The 15,573-nt window shown below is 46.0% G+C and overlaps 1 protein-coding gene across 1 annotated transcript in view; it reads right to left on the bottom strand.

The window, feature by feature from the left end:
• Nucleotides 1–1,440: 1,440 nt before the first annotated feature.
• The window catches only part of CLIC5 (chloride intracellular channel 5), a 93,539-nt gene continuing 79,406 nt past the window's right edge, over nt 1,441–15,573 (bottom strand). Inside the window, exons 5-6 of the mRNA XM_079780293.1 lie at nt 12,229–12,413; nt 1,441–6,129 (exon numbers count right to left, since the gene is read on the bottom strand). Coding sequence (XP_079636419.1) covers nt 5,962–6,129; nt 12,229–12,413 — 353 coding nt within the window. The 3' untranslated portion in view covers nt 1,441–5,961. The remainder of the gene's footprint in view (nt 6,130–12,228; nt 12,414–15,573) is intronic.

Genomic DNA, 15,573 nt, shown 5'->3' with positions numbered 1-15,573 from the left:
CATTTCTATGAAAATTGAAGCTTTTGCTTTTTTGCAGCCCACATAAACTTAAACCTTGTTTATTTGGCTTATGTCAGCCTTTGAGTTTGACATGCTTGTTCTAGTTCATAGGTTGGCAAGCTACCACTGAACCACACCAGCTGGGCAGGAATCACTTTCTTAAGAACAAGGAGATGTTTCTCAGAAGTTCCTGAACAAATATTCCCTCACAGTACTGGGTGGAACTTGGTCAAGCGCCGACTCAGAAACCAACCACAGCCCAAGGAAGGGTTCAGACGGTTCATGATTCACCCCTGGAAATGGGCTTGGAAATGCACTCACCTGAGTCACATAAGTGTATGGAGAGAGTGGTCAGGAGGGAAGTGGGGAGGCACAGGGACATGGATTCCAACCAATCAGAGCTCTGCACAGGGAGATGGATTCCGACCAATCAGAGCTCTGCTGGAAGGAGACAGGGGTGGTCAGGATAGAGAGATGACCAGTGACAGCATCTGCTACACCTGTTCTCCCACCAGGACTTCTTCCCTGTGCCAGGTGCTTCATCCTGCCCCAGATGATGAGAAGCTAGGTTCCGAGACAGCAGGGAGGACACAGGGACTGCCAGGACCTTCGCACCTTCTGGCAATGTGAATGCTCATAGAGGTCCTTCTCAGGGATTAGGTTGACTTCCGGGAAAACTGGCAGAGGACTCTCGGGTCCATAATCCAGAGTCAGTGATGTAGTGCTAAGGTGGGAATTTCAGGCCAGGAATGCCGAGGGGGCATTTTAATACAGTATTTCTTTTTTTTTTTTTTAATATATATTTTTATTGATTTCAGAGAGAAAGGGAGAGGGAGAGGGAGAGGGAGATAGAAACATCAATGATGAGAGAGAATCATTGATCGGCTGCCTCCTGCACGCCCCCTACTGGGGATCGAGCCTGCAACCTGGCATGTGCCCTTGGCTGGAATCGAACCCGGGACCCTTCAGTCCTCTATCCACTGAGCCACACCAGCCAGGGCAATACAGTATTTCTTAAATCACTCCTGGACTGTCTCTGTAAGCCTACCCAGGGGCCTACAATGCAGACAGGAAACGGAAATGAGAAACATGAAGGAGCATCAGGATTTTATTTATTTATTTATTTATTTATTTATTTATTTATTTATTACCTAGCCATGTACTATGATAGAATTTTAGCTTTGCTAAAATAAAAATCCGTTTTTGGATGGCTTTTTGCTTTTCCTTTTCTTCTTCCGTCTTTTCTTTTTATCTGTTTTTAATTCTTAAGGAGAATGGACATATTTTCTTTTTAAAAATTTTATTTTATAACCAGAAGTTTGTATGTTCTTTTATAATAAAAAATAAAATAAAAAGCCTCTATTTAGAAAAAATAAGTATTTCATACTTGTCATTCAAAACAGCACAGGATCTCCCCACTTTAAGAAAGAAGTCTGATGATTCTTTGGTAATATTTGAAAATAAACCAACTTTATTTGAATCAATCAATATCAATTGAGACTGGAAAACAAATTTATAACCGGTTCATATGAGGAAAACACTCAGCAATATCTTCATTAAAAGGCATTTTACATTCATTAAGGCTGAAAAGCAAGTCCTGTTATTTGATCACCACAGTTAAAGGTCTTGAGAAAATCAAGTGTCTTTATTAAATGAGATGTTTGTTCTTTCCTAAAATCTAGGCATCTTTTGCTAAATTAGTTAACTCTCCAGCTTATCAAATGGGACAACCAGGTGGTCAGGAAAGTAAGACAAATTCAAACATTGGCTGGGCATTTTATATTTTAAATACATGCATAGTCAATATTGTGAAATCTTAAGCTACATATAATAAACTTTAGATAACTGGTTCCTTAAAACTATGTTTCGCCATAAAACAGATTGCTTTTGTAGACACACAGATTAGCCCAAACCCTCTCGTGAGGCCATCTTTTATCTTATGTTTGGTTGGGAAGGTTTGGATCTAGTTCCTTCAGTACTATTAAATAAAATTGTGCACACGTGAATCATACCTAATTATGAAATGAAAGGGTCCTGAAACTAAGCTGGGAGGAGAATATTGACAAAGGGAGAGGAGCATGCCTTCCTGAGGCGGCACCTGCTGTTTGGTTTGAGGGCTGAAGAGCAATGAACGAAGACAATAGGCCTGTGTGCAGAAGGGGCCCAAGGCCAGTGCTCCTGACATCAGAACCAGGGTGCTTTGCCTGCACCTTTCTTTCTCTAATGCTTAAGATTCTTTTTAATGTCAGACACAAAACTAAGCCAGTGAGCCCTTGGGAATCGTGGACTTAAGTTTAACTATGAGTTAAAGCTTCACCTTTCCAAGGTCGGAGACTCTGTCATTTTAATCCACTCGGCTCCTGAGATGGCTCCAGGCCAGGGGCTGAGACTCACAGGCCCCTCCCGGCTATCTGCTGCCTCTGGGCCAATTTAATTTTAGGTTCAGACTCCCACTGGTTTCTCAGAATGAAAAACTCTTAGATAGACCTGCAGCTTCCTGACTCCGCCTCCCTTTTACTTCTCTTTTTCCAGACCTTGCTGATTCCTGGGACTCTGGGATCTTCAGGGTCTTTTCCAGGTGTGATCATTTTGTGACAACTCTACAATGTTTTGTATTGTCTGTCGGCAAAGTGGCCAATGGGCACTGGTGTGGTGAAGAGCTTCTGTTGCTTCATTTGACAAATGCTAGAAAATAGGGTTTTTTCTAATGAAAATTCAAGATCCTCACTGGCCCCCCAGCAGAAGTGGACACAGAGGACAGCGCTGTGTCCTGGGAAGCTGAGCTTAGTCTGAAATCCTGTGGCCAAAGAAACCGATGGAGTGTTTTTCATTTTTCTAGGCATTAGTTTCGTGCCAGGTAGCTGTATCCCTCGTTTCAAACAAGATCCTCCTACTCGTGCCTGTGATTCTGAATTGTCGGGCAATTATTTGACTGCCTTTGTCAAGAGATGAAGGCCAGCGATAGAAGGAACTATGCTCTGGATCAGTCAAGATTTTACTTACCCAGCTCATCTTTCGGAGTTATTAAAATCTTACCCAATATCTTCACTCTGGGCCAACCTGAGAGGTAGGCAGTGCTGAGTAAATTCAACATAGTCATTGAGTTTGACTTTTGTTTCTGCCTCTGTCCCTCACAAAAAAGAAAGAACAAAAAAGAAAGTGACGTGAAAGTCACGGAAGATAAATTTAAAAAAGCAAAAACAAAAACAGGATTTCAACCCTTTTTGGGCCACTGAAATGCTTTCTGTGGGAGCAATGTTTGTTCGGGACCCATGACAAGGGTTGCCTCCTGTCTTAAAACTCTGGAGTGTGGGGTCAAACTGCAAACCTTCAAGACTCCGTGAGCTGGTCCTGGGGACACCTAAGAACCTACCACACTTGCTGGGAGATGATTTGCTGTGTATATGACAAGGTGATGGCCTAGCCTCAGAAGGCTGAAGAAAAATCTCTTTTGAAAAAAAATAATCAGAAGGTTATATTATTATTATTATTTAAAAATACTCTGATAAATCTGGCCATAAGACCTTCAATCTCTAAGTCAATAGTTGCATTATATAATAATCTAATGTTGAAATAAAAAGATATTCCTGAATTAAGCATCTTTCCATCTCTAACACCTCCCCCTTTTTTAAATGGTTATAATTAATCGTAACTGCCCCCACCCCATGCCTATTAGTTATTTATGTAAAATTGAGTCAGCCACGGATGGAACATCTAGAAACAACAATATTGATTTGGTTTGGCTTGTTTGTTTTTAAAAACTGCTTTTACAGACTCGCCAGTTGTTGGAATTCTGAGTACCAAGTCAGGGTTGTTAGTGGGTGCCAACACCTCTGGGGGAGCTGGCCCGCCAGGGCTCCCTGTTTTCTCTGTTCCCCGAATGTGCTTCTAGAACAGCGCCACGTAGGGGCTCAGGAACGCTGACTGCCTCTAGGGTCCTGGCCTGAGCTGCCAAGGTTGGGGAAGGAATTCACACTAATTAAAAGGCCTCCTGGGATCATTCAAGCTTTCATCCCCCAGAAGGCCAGTGGGGGCTTTCCCTGATGGTAAAAGGACTATTTCCTCACCATTTCTCCTTTTTAAACACCTTGGAGGGGGTGGAGAAACAAGTTTCCAGGGAATTGTGGAAAGGATCCTTTAGAGGTGGAAATGAATCAACTCATTCTGCTTTTTCAAAACTCTCAGGCTTATAAAATGTCCTACTGAGCAATTTCCTCTTCCTCAGTGGGCTGAAGGAGACCCCCTGTTTTCTCCCCTCTGCTCTGATCAAGGGGTTCCCTTTTTCTCCTGAGATCCCTGGAGACAGCTAGTTCTGGGGATTGCTTGGGCTGGAATTTGTTGATGTTTGTATGGCGAGGACCCATGCTGTCCTGCCCTCCCTGAGCAATGAGTCAAGTCCTGGGGCTTTCCGGCATTTGGGAACCTCACTCTCCACCGGCAGGCAACACAGAAGGGAGAATTGTTGAAGGTGAGGGTCTGTGGCAGTGGATTTCCTCACACAGGGCGTTCATGGGAGAGGGAGCTGATGATAAGTTCATTTCTCTTAGTTTCCTCTGCACTGGTCACCATACTCAAGCAGGGTAAGATTTTAAGGAGGCGAAACTCAAGAAGAACGACTTAGGAGAGCAATATTATCTAAAAAAATAGTTTCCTTTTGTTCATCTGGTTGTTGAGTCAGGTGGTAGGAACATTAACCCAGATGGGCATACCTGTTTTTTTCAAGTTCAAACCGCATGGTTTCCCAGTCAGAAAAGCTCATGGACTTTCTTCCTAAGGTTCCATGACCATGCCACCTCCTCATTGTGACTCTCTCCCAGGGGAGGCTGAGGCTGGATCAGCCCGGAGCGGCTGCCTGCGAGCCCCCAGGTGGCAGATCCGTATCCAGGAACAACCTGAAGAGCCTGCAAAGTCATTTTTGGCCAATTCTTGGGTTTTTGCTATAAGGTTGGTAGTTACATGACAACATCAGTTCAAGACTTAGTTTATGAGAGAGAAGACCTGTCTTCAAAATTTCCAGGGAACATTGAGCATCATAAAGGATTTTTTTAATCTTCACCCATCCCTCCACCGCCCACGCTCTTCTACTTTCTCACAGACCAAAATTCACTTGTAGATAAACATAGTCAAACCCAGGCATGTAACCTGCAAGGAAGCAACTACCCCTAAGCAGGCAAACCCCATGGCTGGTAGACCCCCGAGGGCCTTTTGGCATCAACACTGCTCCCCTCCCCTCCCCGTCCCCGTCCCCCAGTTTGGAATTGATGCCAATTTCCTTTCCTGGCAAGGCCTGGACAGCATAAACACGGAGGTCGGTGTCAGCCAGGTGCACGATGGCACTGTGACCGTCAGAGCACTGCAGCGAACCGAGACTGGGCCTGACGTGGCTTTCCAGTCTGGCCTTCAGTGTCCAGGAGTGTCAGAAAGTAGTGAGTGACTCAAGGTGTGTCTGCCCGATGTCAAAATCCACAGCCTGCTCGGTCCCGCTCCATTCACTCTCTCTGACCCCCTAAGAGGAGGGGATCTGTATGTAATAAGAACTAAGATGGCATTTGTCCTTGGCCTCGGAGTTACGGACAAAGAGGAGGAAGGAAGAGAACAGGGCGTTGCAAGTTTCTAATGCATCTGAGGAGATATTTTGATATTGGCAGAAGGGGCCAGTGACAATCCCGTATGTGGGTTCTGCAACACTGACCCCAAATACGCTGAACCCAGACGGGACCCAAAGGCTGAGAGCTTGACTAGGTCTAGCATTTCTGCTTGCGGAGTCCTGTGTGATCAGATGGGTTGGCGCTGACCTTCACTAAGATGGCAGGCTGGAGTTCGAATGATGCCAGCAAGGCGTGGCCTGACCATTAAAGACGTGTCCCGAGGCAAAGTGGAGAGGGGTCTGTGAAGAGGAGTCCTTTGGGAGAAGCTGAGTTCTGCAGCAGTGATGGGGCAAGGTGGCCGAGGTGGCCGTGCTCAGGATCGGCTGAGGCGCTTGGCGACGTCGGCGTAGGCCAGCTCGATCTCTGAGTCAGCGGCACAGGTGTTGGTGAACTCGTCCCGGGCATAGGCGTTCTTGAGGTACCGCCACAGGCCTGTCATCTCTGCCGGGAAGTCGTAGTTGCGGTATTTCTTGGCCACAATCTACAACAGAGATGGTGTGAGAGCAGGAAGCAAGGCACTGAAGAGGTGTTAGGGTGCGACTCAGGATGTGCGCACAGCAAACCCCCCTACCCCCCTATGCATCACACTGGACCAGCAGCAAAGTGTGTGTGATGCAAGGGGCCAGTGCTGCCTCTGTATTTTGTTTTGGTTTGCATTAGTTTATTTTATATTTCTTAAGTTAATATAATTTTCCCTTTGGCCTAGTCATTCTGCTTCTAGGGATTTTTCCTTAGGAAATAATCATAAATGTACACAAAGATTTAGCTACACGTATGTGATCACAGGACTGTTTGGAATGGCAAAAAAAAAATGGTACACAACACAGATGTCCAGCAACATATGACTGAATGAACACATTATCATACATAAAGGTAATGGTATCCTGGACAGCCAGTAAAAATGATGCTGTAGCGGGAATTCCAGTGACCTGGAGAACTCTTCCAAGTAGATCATTAAGTTTAAAGTACAAGATATTTGGAGAAATATATATGACGACTAGAAGTGTAATTATAATCAAATTGTTTTCTATGTTTCCGTATCCATTTTATTTTACATAAGCATCCTTATTTATAGAAGAGAATCCTATATAATAAAAGCCTAATACGCTAAGTGTCCAGTCATCTGGTCGTCCATTCAACCAAAGTGTAATATGCTAACGATATGCTAAGGCCGCTCAACCGCTCGCTATGATGTGCACTGACCACCAAACAGGAGACCTATCGACCAGACACTATGACCTGCACTGACCACCAAGGGGCAGACAATCCGACGAGTAGGTTAGCTTGCTGCTGCTGGGGTTCAGCCAATCGGGACTGAGCAAGGAGGGGGCCTAAGCTGTCATTCAGACATCTCCTGAGGGCTCCTGGACTGCGAGAGTGCGCAGGCCAGGCTAAGGGTCCTCCCTCCCCTGAGTGCACAAATTTTGTGCGCTGGGCTTCTAGTAAAAACATAAAAAGTAAGTTATATGTTGAATGTATATCTAGGTTCCAGGTATGATATGGGAGTGAACAAAGCGATTTATGTTCTCTCCCTACTTCGCCACACTGGGGGCCATGAACTTGGGCATTCGGGAAGTGGTGTTTGTGTTGAGAGTTGCATAGTGGTTAAAAGCATGGGCTCTGGATCCCAACTGACTGGATCTGAAATCCTGACTCCACTACTTAACAGCTGTGTGACCTTGGACTATAGTTACTTAACCTCTCCTATTATTACCTCTATTTTATCTCTAAAATAGAGGTAATAATATGACTGGTCTTACATAGGGCTGAGTGGCAAAGTGGAGAGAACTGTAGAGACACATAAATTTAGTTAACACACATAAATGCTTGGAGGGTTGGCTGACTCAGACTCAGTGTTCAAGAAACATGACATACTATTATAATTCATTGAGACCCACCTTTTACCCATTTGCATGCATTCCTTCATAGGTAGGGGCAGGGTGGTCTCTTTTATCAGGTCTCACAAGTCAGAGAGGGCTTCACAGACATGTGGCCTGTGCGGTCATAGGGGCCTCATGCTCTTGGTTTAATGCTGTGTTGGCAATGTCTGAAAGTTCTGAATACTTTATGTTTACTGGGCACGAGGGCCTGCACATTAGCTGATCCTTCCTCTATCCCCGCAGGGGCTGGGGTGGGGATAGCACAGGGTCACCTCTCTCTCTCCTAAAGCACAGACTTCTGACTCTTTCCCTTGCTTTCTTCTGAGACAGGGGCCAGTGGTCAGGATTTCCCACTCAGAGAACCCCCAGATCAGCCACCATGGGCTTTCACCTCATTTTGCTGCCAGTGATGTGCAGGGTTCCCCGGAAAGCTGTGCTGAGTGGCGAACAATGACGACCCACTGCATGAAAGGCTCAGCCTCATAGATATCATATTACCAAGGAGGATTCCTTTCCCCCTCCATTCTCCTACATCGGTTTTGAACTTCTATTACAACACTGAGATCTGTTCTACTCTGAATCACAGTCACTGTTTTAGTGTCTCTCTCTCACTTCCCTAGGTGTGAGCAGGACAGGAACCACAACTTCTTCATTTCTGTGCCCCTCTATAATCTCAACAATGCTCTTGGTAAGAGTAACCACAATAGCAAACATTTATTTCCCATGTGCTCTGCTCCAGGCACTGCTATGAGCACTCTGCAAGCTACTTAAATCTCTAAATAACTATAAGGCAGAGTGTATTATAGTTCCATTCTGCAGATGAGAGAAGTAAGATAAAGAGGTTAAATAAGCAGGGATTCCATAAAGAGTTATATTTCATCTTTACCATCCCCAGCTATCCCAACATCAAAGTGTGGTTCGTGTCAAATGTAATCAAATTGCTTAATTTTAAAGACTGAAGATCCTTAGCAATGAGCAAACTGAAGCCACCAGAGATTTGGTGGCTTACACAATGTGACACAGGAAAACAATTAATTCAACCAATATTACAGAGTAATCACTAATATTTGTTATAGTCCCTGCTTTCTAATCCACAGTTCTCTCCACTTTGCCACTCAGGCCTGTGGAAAGGTGAAAGGAATAGCTCTCCTCGGAATCCCTCCACTGCCAGTTATGCCGCTCTTGTTGCTTTTCTACAAACACACCCTTGTATTTGCTTCTTTGTGATGCTGGGGCTAAGACTGCTCAAATCACACCTCTGCTTTGCCTGTGACTCCCTGTTAGGCTCTACCAATAGGGGGCGCTAGAGATAAAGCCTGTGATGGTGGAGGAGGATAGAGGGAGGTGCCCCTTCCTATTGGCTTCCTGTTCATGCCAGTCTTGTTTGCTCCTGTAACAGCAGCTGCATCCAGTTTGCTGTTTTGCCAGCACATGGGACCTGTGTCATCACACCAGCTCAGAAAGGCCAGCACCCAACAGTGGTCCCGCTGCAGAGGTTCGGTCCCAGGCTCACCAGCCGTCCTCTGAACTTGGCCCCCAGCATCAGCTGAGCAGCGCCCCACCTCAGAGGTCCAAGGCCCCTCATCAAAGTCTCTAATAATTCCAACCTCTTCCACTTGTACCTCCTGCCCAAAGGTAGAACTTCATTGTTCGTTTTGTCTTCCTAGTTCTTCAGTACTTACTACCTTTTTATATAAAAATCTCTCAGTTATAATTATCAGTTTTGTGTAGTTACCGAAGAAGGCACCCCCTCCTGCTCTGTCCAGCTCAGGTGTGGCTAATAAGGAAAGGCAGTGGAATCAGGGTCTTCAGCATGACACCCACCAAGAGGGAATGCTGGGGCAGCGCCCACCACCACTTCTCCTTGGTCTCTGATCCCTGCAAGTTAGGGCCCCTTGGGTTTGCCCACAAGCCTTTGGAAGAGGCTGTCTTGGCTAATGAGCAAATCCATGCAGGAGTCGTGGGTTACTAATTGATGGACTGAGCAGCCTCAGGTCTCTCCAAGCTGGAATTTATCCTCAAGCATTTAAAGGATATACTATAAGCTTGAAAACAGAAGAAATGCAATTTATGAAAATATATTCCTGTTTGCTGCAGGAACTGGACAGATCACAGCCCCAGGTGAGGGCCCCAGTGGAGCCTACGAAAGGCCCGCCATGTCCTGCCTGCCTGAATCTGTGTGCCCGCCTTTGTCACAAAACTGGTTGTTTCCTCAGGTGTTGGCTTCACTTGGGGAGATGAGACCTAGAAGGGAGCCAGACAATTAGAGTTCAAACCAGGCACTCAGTAAGCACCTGGGCCAGAGCCACTTGGCTTCCATGGATGAAGATGAACCTGAAAGAGAGCCAGGAGGGAGGGAGGGGGAAAGGGAGGAAAGGAGAGAAAGAGAGAAGAGAGAAGAGAGAAGAGAGAAGAGAGAAGAGAGAAGAGAGAAGAGAGAAGAGAGAAGAGAGAAGAGAGAAGAGAGAAGAGAGAAGAGAGAAGAGAGAGAGAAGAGCGCACATAAGAGTGAGAGGGTGAGATTCGCACAGGAAGCTCTGACGTTTGCAGGGACTTCCAGGCTCATGTTCTGAATTTGCTCTTTCATATGAAAACAGTTAGCTCCCACAGCCCAGATTAAGTTTTGGCGTCAGAAGCCAAGCTGGAGGCCTGACTTGGCTCCCCTTCGCTCTTTCTACACTTCAGAGGTTTGCCAGGTCTCTGGGATCTGATAAGCTGGATCAGCAGAAATCCAAGGAGACAGGAGGTGAGGCTCGCAGGCCATCCTCCTCTGATCCCAGCCTCTCCCAGTGAACCACTCACTGAACTTCTTCCAAGGACAGGGGCGTAACAGTCGTTCAGGGCTGGGAGGAACTGAAGAGATTACAGGATGAAGCACAGGGCCTAGGAGAGCCATTTGTTTACCTTATTCAGCAAGCGATTCTTGAGCGGGTAGTCAGCACATGTTTGAGTGAGAGAGAAGGAAGGAGGGAAGAGAGAGAAGAAGAAGAAGAAGAGAGGAGAAATAGAATCCATATCTCTTCTTTTAAGCAAGAGAAAAATGACTTCCAAAAAGTGTAAATGACCTGCCCCAGCTCATGCTGCCTGTTGGTAGCAGATATAAGACCAGAACTTGGGCCTCCTGACTTCTAGAATGGAAGCCTTTCCATTACATCACTGTGTCACAGTATGACTGAACTGGAGTCAGATCATCCCTACTGGTGTCACTTGTTCCTGAGGAAAAGAGAATAAAGGATGTTTTGGGAGTGGAGTGGGGCATGCGCTACTTAATAACTTCAAAGGATGTCGCTTGGCTGGACCCACCATCGACCATTGGCTTGGCCCTGAACCCAAAGTGTCTTCCTATGGATAGGTTGTATCTGCCCAGACCATCCGCACTGCTGTGCATGATTCCCTCCCAGGCTCAGCTCAGGCCGAGCCCATGGGAACACCAGTGCACACCCAGCTGAGTGATTTCAACTGAAACTGGTGTGTGCTGTGATTGGAGAGAAGCCTGCATATCTAGCCCAGGACCTCAGCTGGAAGAGACAGGCAGATACCCAGCTGATCAATGACTCAATCTGATTCTTCTCAGTGAGAGGTAGACAGACACTGAGTATCATAAAGACACAACTAGATGATAAAACAATTGACCAATGGTATTTCTTAAAGGGCCGCCACTATATGCCCATCATCATGCTTAGAGAAGGCCCTATCTCACAGAGCTTATTGTCTGAGACAATAAGACATAAACACGTGTACAAATAGAGAACAGTCTAATTTGACCCCACTGCATTTTTCTTCAGGCTGACAAGGGTCAAAAAAGGGTGTGAGAAGTGTTACTTTAGAGAAGTTTGGGGGACACGCTGCTGTCTTCAAATGAGATGAAAAGAACAGCCCTGTCCCATGTTGTTCCAGAGAATAACGGATAGCAGGGGGCCACTTGGAATGCTGTTTTAATCATCTGAGTTATCCAAAGTGGTGGGGCTGGCTTGTGAGGCAGAGGGCTCTTCATCATCAGAAATGTGAGGCCACAGATGCACAGGAGCCTGTCACAGCTGTTACGGATGCACAGAAAGTGGCCCAGTTTGGGAAGGGACATTGTATGGGATAACCTCGGAATTCCCTTCTTTCCAAATCACAGATCCTAAGATTCTTTTAGGAAAGGATTACACTGCCTGTCAAAGGTGGTCAGAAAGTAAAATAGTAAAACAATGATGTCCCTTCTTGCAGCCTCTATCCCTTCAACTGATAGAGGAGGAAGAGGTCGCATGCTGCCCTAAGGGGTTGCTAGCGCGAATGAGAAGGTGGGTCTGTGCACAGAGAAAACGTGCACATGCAAGCACATTTAATACAGACGTGGGGGGTGTGGCCAGTGGAAACCTGTGAGGAAGAGGCAAGGAACAGGCCTTTGGAGTAACAGGACTTTATATAACTATACATGATAACGCAATAGCAGCTATTATATTTCGAGTCCTTATAATAACATGCACTTCATGCATGTTATTCTCCCAACAACCCTAGAAATAAGCAATCTATGGGTGAAAACTGAACTATACAGGGAGGCTATACAGCCAGCACACAGTGGAGACTGGCTTGGGGTCCTTATTCATGTGACTTCTCAACCAGCAGGTGGCACTGTCCTTGACTTAACCACTCAGGTAACCCCAGTCTCAGATGGAGTTGGATCTGGCCAGCACTTGTGGGCAGAGGTCTCTTACCTTGACCACGTGGAGTTTGGGCAACAGATTGCAGTCGGCCAGGGTCAGCTCATCCCCATCCAGGAACTTGCGCCGGGACCCCTTGTCATCGTCCCCACAAGTGTTGGCGTCGATCTCCTCTGGCAGAGGGGTGCTCAGGTAGTCATCCAGTTTCTTCAGTGCCTTGTTCAGGCCTCTCTCAAGGGCTGGCGTGGGACAGCAAAAGAAGGGTCTTTAGTCATCCCTGCCCCTGGTTACAGCCACAGTCTTCACAGTAAAGTGGCTTACCCCGAATCCGGTTCCCCTCGTCACACTGCCAGCTCCCCGAATACAAATACCTGGCAGCCATTAGCACGATGCAGAAGAGTATCAAGTGGCCTGAAAAAGGAGACCTTGACCAAACAGTAGACACTAGCTAATCCTTTTTAAAAATATAGCCAGATAGATGATATATAGGTGATAGATTAGATAGATAGATAGATAGATAGATAGATAGATAGATAGATAGATATGCAATCATTGGCATATAGATCAGAGCTTAGTGCTTATCTTCGGAAGATGTAACAACAGTCAACTTTCATTTTCCTTTCTTGTGTATGTATATTTTCCCAATATTCCACAATTAACCCACATACCTTTACATAAAGAAAGGCCTGTTAAATTACTAATAACTGTAATAGCAGCCCTAGGACAGAGATATGCACCAGATTTTGAGGGAGCATTGACCATGGCTAACCCAACCTGAGGAGGGAGGGAACAGGCTTCCTGGAGGACAAGACATAGGAAAGTGGGGGCCCCTGCTTGGCACTGCGCCCAGAGAACCAGTGGGTGTCAGGGAGGCCTGCTTGAGTTGCTCTAAAAATCAGTGCTGTCCAAAAGGGAAGGGCCAGGGCCCAGGCGGCGGGCTCCACCGGGAACGTGCCATCACAGCCGAAGGGAAACCTGCCAAGGCCGCAGCTCTGAGGATGAACATTTATAGGAAGAGAAGGTGGCAGAAGACTTTGACAGTCTTGACCCAGTAATTATCTCTCCACTCATTGGTTTAGTCACAAGAGCAGAACAAAATACTCAATAGAATAACTCCAGGAACTCACTCTCACTGAGTCGTTCCACCCAGAATCGCACAGACCACTCCATCACGGAGCGCTGACACGGCAACTGCCCACCTGAGCACAGAGCAGGGAGCTGGAGGAGGTGGCTGGCCGCGTCACTCAATGGCCACCCGTTTCATCAGCTTCAGCCCCCACCAGCTGTATTTCCCACACTCTGGTTTACAGCGTGATGCTGAGATCAGAGGATGCAGTCCTGATGTTAACTCTAGAGGATAAATGGGAGGTGCTGTCCCGGGAGGAAGATCCTGGGGACTGTCTCTCCTTCAGAGTTTCCCCAATGTGCCTCCTGTTAGCCACTCCTCACATAACCCGAGTCTGTCTTTTCACAGAAGGCCTTTTGTTTGAGACAATGAGATGACACCAGCCCAAGATAAATGAATCGAATGCTTACTGGAATGTTTAAAAACAGACTGGAGGTTGGACATAGTTTCTCAATACTTCCTTCTCCCTGGTGTGGCATTTGAACTTGAACTTCATCATCTGCTTTGTGTTTCCAGTTTGGGAGAATGGAGCGAGCAGGGCTCGGGGAAATGCTTGTATTCCCCTTAGTAACTGTCTAGACTGGGATGGGATTGCAAGCCTATTCAAGGGCAATAGCTGAGGGTGGGTACCCAACAACACTTATTATGCTCCCTCCCCGCCCTTCAAGGATTTGTGATTTATGTTGGGTTTGTTTGCATCCTTAAATCCTCTACCCTTTTTAGTTTGGAAGATTATGATAAAATCTTAATTAAAATGAAGAAAGAAAAAAAATCTAATAGAGTGCCTGTTGAAATTTGACCAACTGATTATCATCCAAGGGGAAGAGACATATGAAGGGAATGAGACATTGCAGGTTCTGATTCCAAATGCCCTGAGCAGGCCTCTGCTCAAATCTGTGCCCAAATCACCGGGTCTGGGAACTATCATGTCATTTGGTGAAAGAGGCCCAGCCCAAGATAGCAATGGGAGTTCCTTGGGTGGCTTGTTCTGGGTAGTTACAGAATAGTCATGGGGATGTAAAGTATAACACCGGGGATATAGTCAACATTGTAATAACTAGGTATAGTGTCAGGTGGATACTAGTTTTATCTGGGGGGAGGGGGAGGAGTGGATCACTTGGTATGTTATATAAATGTCTAATCACTGGAATGTACACCTGAAACTAATATAATATTGTACTTAACTGTGTTTGAAAATTAAAAACTATTTTTAAAAAGTTAAACTGTCTCTCCAGTGATCTCTTGAGGTAAAATTTGGCAATGGGCATGGTTGTTGCCTGATGTCACAACTGTGACATACCACGGTGGCCCGTCCTGAGTGTGTCAGCTTCATCACTTCTCTCTGTGTGTTTGGATCAGAATGTGAAGGTGCAGTTGGTGGTCCTTACGGTAGAGAGAAGAGGAGATGAGGCAGGAGGGAATGGGGCCATGTGGCCTGGAGCTAATCCTGTACTTAAACTTTGACCCTGCCCAGGGTGGATTTACTGTGAGGCTGCTAAGACTTACGCTTAAAGGCCCCATAATTGTGTGGACCCCTTCCGAGACCCTGAAGTTGACTTTTAACCCTTTGCACTCGCTTGCTTTTTTCTCGATTCCTTTATTCTACTCGGGATTTAATTTTTTAAATACCCCAGATTTTACAAAGCGCGGCAGTAGAATAAAAAACTGGAGTTTCTTTTCATACAAACTTATTTATTTGGATTTTTTTATATTTCAAATTATTGATACATTCAAAGAGTATAAAAAGAGCTGCTACCGATGCTAACCGTGTCGAGTCACACTCGACATCCGAGTGCAAAGGTTAAAATTATTTATTAGTATGTATTGCATTGGCTTCTGATCCTGAAAATCTTGGAAACATCCTCCATCTTGGCACTTACTAAATATGGGGTGAGTTTCTCAACTCTTGGAGGGCTTCCGTTTTCCCATCTCAACTATGGGACTAATAATCTCTACCCCTCATGCAGCCACTGTGAAAATTAACTCAGATTATGCAGGGACAGTGCCTGGCCCATGGTGGGAATGAATGACAGCTACTGCCATTGCATCACCAAATGTGACAGTCACCCTGCTCTCGGGCCCTCACCCCACACCCTTGGTCAGTGTGCTCCTGAAAAATCCAAGGCGTGGCAGAGAATGAGAGATTCTGAGAAGCTCCAGTGTGAAGCCCGATCCCCCGAGGAAGAAATAAACAGCCAGATGGCCATTCTGCTTCTGCCGATTTAATGTACAACCATGGCCCTGATCCTGTGCCCCTGGGGACTCTTCTCAGG

This window comes from Cnephaeus nilssonii, assembly GCF_951640355.1.
Source record: "Cnephaeus nilssonii genome assembly, chromosome: 9".
NCBI classification, from domain to species: Eukaryota; Metazoa; Chordata; class Mammalia; order Chiroptera; family Vespertilionidae; genus Cnephaeus; species Cnephaeus nilssonii.
This window is presented reverse-complemented; position numbering and strand designations above follow the sequence as displayed.